The sequence below is a fragment of the Lepisosteus platostomus genome, chromosome 13, assembly GCF_059453375.1.
Source record: "Lepisosteus platostomus isolate fLepPlt1 chromosome 13, fLepPlt1.hap1, whole genome shotgun sequence".
NCBI classification, from domain to species: Eukaryota; Metazoa; Chordata; class Actinopteri; order Semionotiformes; family Lepisosteidae; genus Lepisosteus; species Lepisosteus platostomus.
The window spans coordinates 28344873-28357858 of NC_142623.1; the positions used below are offsets into that span (position 1 = coordinate 28344873).

The following is a 12986-nucleotide window of genomic DNA, read 5'->3' on the forward strand; positions in this document are numbered from 1 at the left end:
TTAAGGGAAAATGTTTGCCTTGCAGGCTTTTGAACGACTTGAAATGAGGGCTTGTCCCAGCTCTCATGGAAATACACAAATTGCACACACCAGGCTGTGATAACGAACATTTTTCATTTTTTACAATTCACTCTTCATCATTCTACAAAAATAGTGAGCATGAAGCAGCCATCAATTTCACATAAGCAGCTTATATTTTTAGAAAGTGCATGGTCGGGACAAGATGAATTATTTATAGAGGATGTACATTTATCATAGACCATGGTGGTATTGAAATAGTCACATATTTCTTGTTGCCACTGACATGCAATTAAAGGATAGGTTGACCAACAGAATAGGAATAAATGAACCCACAATTGGTTAGAAGTTAGCAGTAGAAGGGGATATGGAGAAGCCTCATGTAAACTTGCACACATACATTGTGCCCTTTAGTGCTACACATACTGTAGATTGTATTAAAGAAAGCTGATAAATGAAAGCCATAAATTGTGCTTTCATGTGGAACAATATACCCTGTGAGTGTAATTTCAAGGTGAGAAAAAATGCAGTTGCTATTCAGGCATTCTGTATCCACAGAGAAGTATTACTAAGAATGTAAGCTTGACACGGTGTCTGAGGCAGTAGCATACATATATACATTTAAATGTATATGTGTATATGCTTTTTTTTGTTTTGTTTTGTTTCTTTGCTGTATTTAGAGGTGGTACTTTCTTAGGAGTTCAGACTGCCACATGTATTTCCTCTCGGGGAACCTGTCAGGAATTTTGATTTTGCGGAAATCCTCGATGCACTTCTCCAGCTCTTCCTCAATGGTCAGTTTTTCCTTTGCAGGTTTCTTTTTGCAGGCGTTGGACTCCCGGGAGCCGCTGGTCAGCGTCCTCAGCAGGTCGCTCTTCCGGCGCAGCTCGGACTGCTGGAGAAGCTGCACTGGGCCCTTTTTCAGCGGCCGGTCGAGAGTCTGGATGTTGGGCTGCCGAGTCACGGGTCCGCAGATGACCGTCTCCTGGGGCGAACTGGCCTCTGACTGGCTCTCGGAGCTGGACGTTGAGAGGTCATTGAAGGAGGTGCCACTCTCCCCTTCCCGGTCTCCTTTGTTATTTTTACAACAACAGTCGCAGTGAGGTGATGCCCATCGAGATGGACCACCTGGAATTAGAACATAGGTCATATAATTACAAAGGAGGCCCATCTTTCAGTTCACTGACAGTGGTTTTTTACAGCATTGAGGGTCTAAAAGAACCTGCACACAAACTAGAGGTAAGAGAGATGAAAATAAACTGTGCTTGAGTTTTGTGGGCTGCAGTATTTCAAAAATCACCAAGAGAAGTTGGCCTAATTTTCCACTGGTATGTGTCAGTCTCATGTTAAGCGGGCAAGCTTTTTTACTTTGGTGTGGCTAGGGAGGTGGGCTGATATGAAACTCAGATATTAAATCTAGATTATTTGCTTTGTGGTACTGCTGCTAACATTGTATATTTAAGGATTTCAATTTGTGTTCTTTGGTTAAAATGTCAGGAAAATCTGTTCCTCAGAAAATAACTCATGCAAGGAAATAATTTATTCTGTATAGCAAGGTCAACAATAGAAAAAGTAAGAGAATTGGAAGATAAATTGATTATAAAAAAGGTCCACTTTGTCACATCTCTTCTGATACCCACTGTTAAAAATAATTGAATTAATTCTATGAAGAGGCTATAAACAAGCTTCAGAGGAGTTGTTGATTGTCTGTTAGATCACTCATAAAGACTCAGCTCCACTCCTTCACTTATGAAGCTAGTCACTTATCCCGGTGAAGGTCTCAGCAAGTTAAAGCTCATCTCAAAAGTACAAGGAGCTGTAAAGGACTCAGGGCAAAAGCTGTTTTCTCCCTTAAGAAGGTGCTTGTCCATCACAGGACCAAGACACAACAATTTAGAATAGCTAATCAAACGTAGCCAGCACATCTTTTATGAAGTTGGTACCAACCTTTTCCAGAGAATGTGGAGAAAAGTCCACATGAACTAAAGGAAAACATGCAAACTCCACACAGACATACATCACTAGTTAGAATCCAACCTGGGACTCTGAAGTATTGAGGATGCAGCATTAACTCTCATATGACTGTTCTTCCCCCTATTCCAGTCATGAAAAATTCATTTGTAAGCATTAGACAATGCTTTTTAATGCTTACATGGGATGGATCCATAACAGCATTTATGGTAGCTGTTCACCTCAATGTATTTTCATCTCATATAAAAAAAAACAGAGCATACTCAAGTAATCCATATTTAAGAACTCTGGCTTTAATTAGTATAAAACGGAACATTTTCTGTTAAAAAATTTGGATTGTTTCCAAAGACTAAGGTGGCATTTGTAACAAAATAAGATGTCCTAGACTATTCATAAACCTGCCATTTCAATAGCCTAAGGAGTACGATTCTGGATTTTAAAATAGAATGAAGGTTGCTTTGTGCAGAACCCCATTTGCTAATCTGACATAAAAGTTGAGTGGCTTATTAAATTAAACCTGTGCACAAAAGAACTAAAAATGAATTACACATTTGTTCAGTGTTTCTAAGACATTCCAGCAAACAAGACAAACTACAAAATTCAAAGTACTATTACTCTTATTTTGCCATTATATAGCAAGAGCAGCAGTGCTGTAAAATGTTATAATAAATCTTTAACATTCCAATAACCTTTTGAACTAAAATATGAAAAGAAGCTAGAGTATGCAAATACCACAGAGGCTGTATTATATTTAGAATAATGAAACAGGAAATAATCTCAGGTATAAGTCAAACCGTAGTCTTTGATCTAGAAACCAGAACATTCAAGTTGTCTTAGGCCTGATTTTGAGTTAAATCATTTGACGTGTTTGGGTCATGTGGGAAAACATGCGGTCTCTCTTGGTTTAAAGATGTAATTAATCTTCTATTTTTACCAACTTATTTTACAACATGCTTTAGAAGCCCAGAGCAGGGGGAAGTGAGATATTGTTTAGGCAAGTGATTCTTCAAGTGTAATTCTCATGCCTAAGAGACTACCATGTTACCAACAGAAAAAGACCTGCGCATATTCCCAGACAGATGAATAAAAACACTGCTAAGTTGAATTCATCGTGTTATTTGGAAGATTTAAGTGATAGGTAAAAAGTGATTTGGCGACTCTTAAGCTTATGAGTAAAAAAATCATGAATGCAGAAATGTCTGTCAAAATCACTTTTTGTTTCTGTACTTGTCTATCATGTACTGTACACTACTGTATATAGCATAAGTAGCACAGTAGCAGTGTGTTTGGCTGTGTTTCCTCAAAGCTCCTGGGTCCTGAGTCCAGACTGGGATGCCTTCTGTGTGGAGTTTATATGTCCTGTCTGTGTTTTTAAAGGTTTTAAAGGTTGGTGGTTTCTGGTTTACTCTCACCTTCCAAAGACATGCTGGCCAGGATAAAAGGAAGCTGTAAGTTGCCCTGTGTGCCTGTGTGTTTATCCTGCTGACTGGCTTCCTTTCCAAGCTGTGCCGTAGTTCACTGCTGAGGTGTTTTTTTTTTTAAGTCACCTTCTTATTAATTGTAAAAAATGAGGGGTGGCTTAGTAAGAAGTAGTATCAAATGAAGATGATAAAATTATTTCTGGGGGGAAAAAACTTTTTCGGAAAAAAATCAAATGGTATTTTAATGTGTCGTTTAAATTATTGACTAAAAGGAAGATTTGACTCAAAGAGATTTAGGTCTATTTTTAGCATGATGTTTAAAATCTGTTCTAAAACATTTCCACTTCTAAGCACATGAATAGTTTTACATGCATGTTCTCTTCCTGTCAGAGTTAATGCACTTTTTTTCACTGACCCGATAAATGAGGAAATTTGTTTATTGAACATTTCTGTTTCATGTTGTCTTACTTTTTGCTCTAGCTGTGGTATTAATTCTCATTATAGCATTTATCCTTTCTCTCTCTGATCATTTCTACCATCCCAAGGCTACACATTTTTTTCACTGAAGCTGTCCCTGTAGTTATAGTTTTCATTTTTAAGTGGCATTTAGTTTTTCCTTGTTTTAATTACCACCCCTACATATATAATCAACATCAAATCCTTTTTTCTCCAAACATCAGTTTCATCCTGTCACAAGGAACATCCCTTTTTTTAATCTCCAAACACATTTTTTATCCTTGCAGTTTTCCTCAAAATATACTTACTGTAGCAAACACATGACTTTGAAATTACTTTGAAATTACTTTGAACATATACTTGTAACATGCGATCTATATTAAAAGAATCTACCACATGATTATTTTGTTATTTGGTGTTTGTGTTTACAATTCATGATACAATATGTATAACAAGTTACCTTTTAATTATGTTTTCACACTAAATTACAGAAGATATGTAGGTACTGTATAGCTTAGCACACATGCCAATGAATTTCCAACACTGTAGCTGTTTACTTTGAATTTTCTTACTAAGTCTTGTGCCAGGAGAATTTAATTTTAAAATATTAAAATCCCTTACTTTTTTCAGTGATGTTCACAGGCTACTTTTATTGTGCGACACCTTTCAAATACACCAATCATTTTTTTCCATATAATTCAACAATATTAGTAATTATGAATTACTATTAGCAAAAACATGTAAATGGTATCTGAATAGTCAAATAGATTCATGTGCAGGATCACTATTAAAGATTAAATGCTTTACTCTGTACCAGGCTTACAGTTTTTTTTCCTTAAATGTTAACTTCAACAAATGATCAAGTTTTCACCCTTAATGGAGGTTTAATCAAAAGCTCAGGAGGAGAACGATCCTTAGAGTACTTCCACTCTCCTGACCAAAATAGTATCAGTTTTCAGAAATGCCTGCAAATGAATGGTTGTGGTTTTAGTTTCCTTTTCCTCTTAGTCCAACTGGAAAATGAGACAGATTTTACATACATGCTCCCTCCTACCTGAATGAAAAGGAATGGTCTTGTCTTTGAAAGCTAAAAAATTGTACTGCAAAACATACTCTACACATACTGTATCTCCAAAGAAGAATATCCACAAAATGTGTTTAAATTTGTGAAGGTTGAAAGAAACTGTTTAAGCTAACCACAAGACTTAACTTACTTAACTGTAACTGGCACTCTAAATTTTGTTTAAACAGCTTGTCAACTGATTGTGGAGTGACATTATTTGTGTCACTCTGTGCCAGAGGCTTCTAACATAGGCTGCTCCTTTAATTTTGCCGTTAACCCAGAAAGTCTGGCTCCCAAACACTCATGGCATCAGTGCCCTAAAGTGGTTTTACTTTTAAAAATTAAATTTGTCCTTACAAAGCTTTTATTTTGTACAATTCGTCTTCAAATCAGTATCTATGAAGTGCAGAAATAACTGACCTCGCTAACTGTGCATAATAAAATATTAATGGCATTAACAACTTTTTTGCCCAGTAGAGGGCAAATATGTTATCCAGAGAGAGCAGTGTGATCTAAAGCTTTTGCTTACTCTTGTTCACTAGCTTCTGCATTCATTTGTGTCACTCAGTATATAAAAGGTCTCTTGATCGATGAGCAAGTTCTTCCTAATTGGTATTTTGAAAAATAGGCTCTGACTCTGTAATATGGCTAAATCTGTCTGCAGCCAATTTCCTTGTCTAAATAAAATTACCCACATATACCTAAGCGGCAATGACAAATGCCTTGAACGAAATTGCCTGTTGTAGAATCACGTTTGCCAACACAAACTGGAAAAGACTTTAATACAATTCCTCCAGTGTTTTTTTCCAGTGCAGTGCACAATAATGACATCATTCTCTGTGTTTATCTCTTCCCTGTTTATGGAATTCAGAAAGACAGATGGATCAAAAGAAACCAACTGGGAACAAATTCCTTATGATTGTTTTTTTTAACAAGCACACCATATAGGCTGAAGATGTCAGTTCTAGCATTAAATTTTAACAGCATCTGCTTGTAAAGCAGTGTGGGCAGCCTGAAGGGCATTCACTTTGAATATAGTGACAGAAGTTTATAAGAGGCATGGATAGTAATCTGCCCATAAATACTTAGAAGTATTCAATGAATTAACTCCTTGCTTATAAAGACAACAAATCCCTAAAGATTCCTAAAGAATCACTTACTTTAGTTGAATAAAATTATATTATAGATACTTGTACAAACCAAGTCTATTCTCTCAGTAGACAACTGTTTAAGAAATGAACATATATTAAATTTAATAAGAATTCCCAGTTTCGCATCAGGAAAGAACACTGCCTGGTATAAAATAATGCAAATTTTAAAGTTGCTGTTGGGCCCGTAAACAAGGCACTTCACTCAATTGCTTCAGTAAACACCCTAATGCAGAAATTGGTCTTCATGTCATTATTGTAAAATGAAAGTTTGCTCTCCACTGGCTTATCTGAATAAAGAAATTACATTTGAGACATGCTCAATATTTATGTTGACACATTTTCAGTGAAATTCATATGGAGGGCAAAAAAACAAAGTTTGGAAGAACGACACAATTCCTAAAACTTATTCATGACCTGTTCAATGGATTACTCAGAATGCCTTCAAATGTCTCATTTTAGTTACAGGAAACATGCCTCTATGTTTGAAGAGGAAATAAACAGAAAGGTATTAAATTACTCATTGCTTGCTTATATGACCTTATGAATAAAAATGGGGATTATGAGTGCCATCACAGGGAATCATAATGAAATATTGATTGATGTGAAAGTAATTGGTAGCGTTTTAAAGAAAATAAACTATTGCTCTCTGGCTTTTTTCATGACAAAACCCAGGTAAAGCAGATTTTGTCAGATTATCTTGACTTGCTAATATTAATAAAGCCCCTGTGACGGAGGTACATTTGTTTTTTAAAATGTTAGTCCTCTATGAATCCTCAAGAACAGTCCCAATCTGCTGACACTGACATTTCTTCAATATTGTGTTTTCTTCCTGTATTCCTTTGCGTGAAATACTTTTATTTTCCTTGTTTTATCTCAAATATTATACTTTAACTGTGTAAATTCTTCTGTAGCACATTATCAACCTTCATTTCTGCAGAATAATGAATATTTACTGACCTTGCTGCTGCTGCATGAAACAATTGTTCTAGCTACCAGCTGTTTTTTTTATTTTACATTAATACGCATTTAGATTAAAATATGCCTTTCCTTTCAGATCTTAGTCAGGTCTGTTTGGTCACACAGTAATTGAAATTCTCCTGTTTTCTCACACCACCACTCTAAACCAATACGAAAACCCAGTGTCTGATATATCATTACCATTTTGTCTTTTTCCAGTTGCCCCAGGATAATTTCCATTTTACAGATGGTATCTTTAGTATTACATGTTTAATGCAAAGCCCTGGGACAGAAAATAGGCAGCCTAACAAAATCATTGCTGATATTCTATCAAAAGTAAAACCAATGAACATCACAATTCTGTTCAGAACTCTGAACGGCTCATCCTTGAAACACAGATTGTGCTAAAATCTGATTAGTTATACAAAAAAGTAGAAACTAAAAGTTCAATACAAATGTTTATTTTTAATACACCTATTAATTATTAATTTGCATATTATACCACATATCAAACTAAAATATCTTTCAAACTGTATTGTAGTCTCTAAATGTATCAATCTATCATAATTTCTCTGAATTGTGTTACTTGCAGCCAGGGCTGTCTCAAGGGGAGGGCAGGGCCCAGGGTATGATTGGTGTCACAGGGCCCAGGGTGGGGGGGTTCTTGTGTAGTGATGACGGCAGGGAGCAGTGTTGAAATAGCCTCCTGACTGGCCTACGCAAACAGACATACAGAAATGAACAGAGCTCCTAATCGCCATTGTTGATAATTCTATCGGTACCTTCAGGTGTCTCAATGCTAACATCCTCATCGTCGTCGAGATCACCACCTGTGTCCGTTTCTTCTTCGCTCCTGGTTTTTACCACAAACCTTTCCAAAGACCCTTTAAGTGCCATGTTTCCATCCTCCCTCTTCTGCTCCCTTTTTCTTTTCTCGCACCCTGCATAGTATTTTCTAAATTTGTCCCTGTCTCTGCTTGTGCTCGCCATTTTTCCACCAGCTAATTTTTTTTCCAAGCTAGCTTAGTTACGCCGCAATAACTTTTAGCTGGCAACTGCTGGCCTATGATGTATTTAGTGCAGGACAGGCCTCCGGTTCTGAATAAAGCATCTGCTCTCCCACTAACTTTATATTCCTTGAGTTAAAATAAGAGTTTTGTTTGTCACTTTGTTAAAATATCTATACATGTATGTATTTATATTTTTATGCGTGTGTGAAGTGTGATGGGGGGGAGAGGGCTAGGGGGCGTGGGGCCCTGGGCGGCCTTCCCCTTCATCCCTAGATTTGAGACGGCCCTATTTGCAGCTTCCTTTACTGTCTTTAATGTTGTTTTGTCTGTGGTGTAAGATAACATTAACAAAATGTCTGATACATTTATATCAACCCTTCTCAGACGACACTGAGATATCTTTTTCCTCAAAATCAATAGAGCATCCCTCTCACTCCATAATGTCCTTATGCTAGAAATCTCAGCTTTTTACTGTAGGATAAATCTCTCTGCCTAAACCTAGCATGCTAGGAAGTGGAAGGACTGAGAATGGAGCAGATGTCAGATAGGAGGAATAGGTTACTGGATGGGTTAAGTTATTTCTTCGTGTCTGACTTTACAACAGATTTGCAGTCAGTCTGTCTTGTCATGTTAGGTGCTAGCTTTTCCCCTGCCAAGCCAACAGAGAGAAGAGATAATGTCATGTTCAGGCTCCCACAAGGATCACAGTTTTTTTTTTTTTTCCATAATTCACCCACTAGGGACCATTTCTGTGGCTGTCTTTGTTGCATGCTGCTCAGAGAGCTAATATTGTTTGCTCCAGTGTGTTGAACATGGAGATCACCAAAGGTCTGTGGTGTCAAGGCTAACAAAGGGTTCCCCTTGGCCAAAGCATCTCGAGTGAAATCAGCTCCTCTTTCTGGCCTGCATGGTGCAGTCTAATCAATCCAGTACTCTAATCTCTTCTTATCAGTTTGAGCACATACATCTGTCTCTCTATCGACTTATCAATCTATCTCTCTCTGAGACGATCAATAGATAGTTGGGTCAATGGAGAGATGCAGGTGATTGCTGGAAGGATTTAGTCTGCTGATAGGGGGATGTTGTAATGCGTTAAGATTGAACTGAATTATTAAAAAGCCACATTTTGTACTGTTGGTTGGGTCACTCTACCTATACATTACAAGGGTGATTGTACTAGTCTTTTAATGAAAGGCAAAAATGAAAAAAAAACACACATTGCTGGCTCTCAGCAGCACCGTTTACTAAAGCCAAGTTTCTCTGCTGCATGGTTTTCATACACATGAATGCTTATCCATTCTTGTGTTACTATAGTAACATGCCAAGCAATGTACTTGGCTTCATATGGTGGAGTCAGACCTTCTGGTAACCTTTTTCCATTACAACGGTTTTTAAAAGGAAAACGTATCTCACAGTGTTACGACTTGATGCTCCATGGTTGTTTTCCTCAAATTGACACAGCGGAACATTATTTTCAAAACAATCCATCAGAAAAAAAAAATCAATGCTATGCATTTCAAGAATGTGTTAACCCTTTGCCTTCTTCCTGTATTCCATGCATGCTAGAGTAGAAGGCAGCTAAAGGGTTAAAAGATGTCTTATATAACAAAGGTAGCACACACGGTTTAATTCTACAATTTATGCAAATCTTTACATAATATTATACTACAAATGTACAGGCAGTACAGTACATTGCTATTATTAAATAAAATATAATTATAACCTTCACATTATTATTACTACCCTCATTTTATGAAGAAACAATATTTTAGCCCAGCTTTTAGGACGCTAACACACTTTAATTACATGCACAGCTACATCACAAGATTCTGCTTCCTGGAACAAGCAAGGGCTTGAATTCTCCGAGCGACAGCAGCAGCAGTCCAAAGGGACCAACCTGGCTAAAATAAAGCTGGAACTTGTCAAGGCTCCTAAGCATCGTTTGGGGACTCATGAGCTATGGTTACACAAGGCAGCTGGCTTACAGTGCAGGGACCCACAAGTGCATTTTAAAAAGCTTTCAAATTTTAATGTAATTCTGTGATAAATGTGCACAATAGCTCACCACTGTGTGCCAAGTGAGCGAAACTGTCTCATTAGATTAAATTGTGAAAGTGCCAGCGACCCATAAACTGATGGTAAGGCAGAAGCCTGAGGAGCTTCCAGGGTGTCTCAATGGAAACATTGACTCGACAGTCTCTGACATTTTCTACCATAAACAGACCCCTGTGACCCTGTCACTTGGGAGCCCTGTTTCCTCTCACAAGAATAAGAACGTTTACAAAAGAAAGCAGGCTTTTTGACCCATCTAGTTTTCAATGGGTATTTGGCTAATTGATCCGAGGGTCTAATCCAGTCGTTTCTTGCAAGGTGTTGGGGTGTCAGCTTCCACAACGTGGCTGGGCATCTTGTTCCAGACTTTGACGAGGCCGGAGGTAAAACAGTGCCTCCCATTATCCATTTTAAATTGTACACCCCCATAACTTCCACTTCATGCTTCACTGTTGAATCTGAAGAAGTCCATAAGTTGGACTTCGTCAATGCCTTTGAGGACTGTGAATAATTGAATCAGGACTTCCCGTTGATTGTTCTTTTCAAAACTAATACGATTCTGGTCTTCTATTCTGATAGCACAGGCTTAAAGCCGAGAAATGTAGGCGGTTACTTTTCTCTGGACAGATTCCAAGGCAGCAATTTCTTTTTTCTTTCGTGCTGATCCAAATTGTATTAGCAAATTGTCTCATTTTTGTTCCACCTGTGATTCTGATCAGTTTGCTGACTACAAGCTTATCAAAATCATTGATATACAGGAAGAGCTGTGGTCCCACTACAGATCCTTCAGGTACTCCATTGAATTACATCACTCTAAATAACCCCTTATCTTTACACAAAATATATCACCTTGATACAGTATATCTCTTGTAACTGTAAGTGAGTGACATATGCTGTTTGTTGTATTTTGTTGTTGCACATTTAGGGTTTAAGGGGTTTTAAATGGGATTATTATTGTTATCATTATTGTTGTTGTTAGAAAAAAGATTCTACTGCAAGGATTTACAGTACATTTTCTTAAGATCCAATGCAGACAGGCTTTCAACCCTAATTTTCTTTGAACCATCTAGCAAGGCAAATGTACCTTTGTTCTCACATTTGTGACCTACTATGTAAAGAAGCAAAACAAGGCAATTTTAATTTGACAAGTAGAAAGGATTTCCAACTTGTAGTGGTTTTGTTTAAGTAGTAATAAAACTGTTTTAAAGCTATCCCACTCAATGCACAGACACGGTTCATATCAGATTTAATGAGAAAAGCCTTATTTGAACAAATTAAATCTTGTATCTTTTTGGGCAGAAGTAGTTGTCATTATGAAACATTCTATGGCACTTTGTCTACTTAAGCATGTAAAATTAATGAAAACAAAACTGCGGCTGACCAATAAAAATGATCACATGGGATTAGGAAGTAAAAAGGCTTTATTTTCTATTCCCCTAGGATTACAGGACTAATCTAATAATTATCCATACTGTATGACCATAAACTTTTCTTGCTAAATCTTACGAAGGTTAGTGGTCTTAAGGTTAAGACTTTCGTATATTACTGTACCTGAGACTTCTATATACAGTATATATACCTATATACAGTTAATTAGCATTATCATTAATGCCAGTGAAAATATGGAAGGTTACCTTGCCTGTACTCAAACTGAGAAAAAAAAGAAACAAGGAAAAAGAGGAAAATTACATGATAGCAGATTCTTTTGCAACATATCTGAGGATGTGACCTGAGGAGCTTAAAGATATATTCTGAGCTGGAGATTGCTTTTCCTCTTCTTCATTTCTTGTTGAATTGCAGATGAGGTCATGGTAAATGAACAGAGCAGTGGAGCTGTGACTACATTCTACCGCCGTTAGCAGGGATAAGAGATTTACAATAATTTTCCTAACAACACAGAAAAGCAAGTCTCTGCTCCTGTCCTCCGGTGGGTATTTTATTTTGAGGTAGCCTGGCCTTAAGTGCGGAGGTATGGTGGGACATACAGATCATTTATGTTGAACAGGATTAATGTAAACAGATGCAATGCAACATTACTGCAATTATTTAAAATAAAATGTATATATATATATTGTATACACAGAGGTGGAAAAAATATTGTTAAAGGATTTTAACCCCCTAAGGCATGAAGAGCAAGGGTAGAGGAAAGTTCGGTGTTGTATGTCTTATTTGAAATATGGAGAATATTTGTGTTTAAGCTTTACTTGTTTTACCATTTAAGTTAATCACTTTGAAACATTTTCCACTTAGCAACCACTGTGTTCTGGAGTTGTGATTACAGACAACAGCATTCTCACACATTGTCTTTAGCAATGTGATTGAGTCAAAAGGCCCTATTTACTTTGTTGTTAAAGCTTCATTATCCTAATAATGAAATGTAAACACAGTTACAGTGGCACATACTGCAGTAACTTTAAACAACAATGCCAATTATGTGCTTGAAGAGGTAAATATGGAGAGCATTCTGTTGTACTAAAATATCTAGAAAATGGCAGTTAGGAATGGGTGATTTGCAAAAAAAAAATGTACAATGCAAAAAGATTATGACTTCTAATAATACACTCCAGAACATGTAAAAAATGGAGAATCTTTTTTGGAAGCAGGACAATGTTCTTTTATAAAAACATTTTCTTAAACTTACTTGCCAATCATGTTTAATAAGATGCAGCCATTTCCATCATTATTCATATACAGTATAGGCATCAGAGTGTGTACGTGGAAGGCACAACTAAAAATGTTGTACAAAGTGGAACATAGTTAAGTAGCTAATCACCTCAACTAAACTAACTAAACCACTTTAATGAGAAAGGATTCAGTATTTTATTTTAGCGTGTCAGACTTAAATTTGTTACATTTTGAACAGAAATATACAGGATACAGTGTGTAA

At 36.8% G+C, this 12986-nt stretch overlaps 1 protein-coding gene across 2 annotated transcripts in view; it reads right to left on the reverse strand.

The window, feature by feature from the left end:
- Positions 1 to 654: 654 nt before the first annotated feature.
- kctd16b (potassium channel tetramerization domain containing 16b) overlaps positions 655 to 12986 on the reverse strand; it is a 61028-nt gene continuing 48696 nt past the window's right edge. The window contains exon 2 of one of the 2 annotated variants that reach the window (XM_088603990.1): positions 655 to 1146. In XM_088603990.1, coding sequence (XP_088460116.1) covers positions 695 to 1146 — 452 coding nt within the window. In that variant the 3' untranslated portion in view covers positions 655 to 694. The remainder of the gene's footprint in view (positions 1147 to 12986) is intronic. The other variant, XM_088603991.1, reaches the window with a different exon arrangement.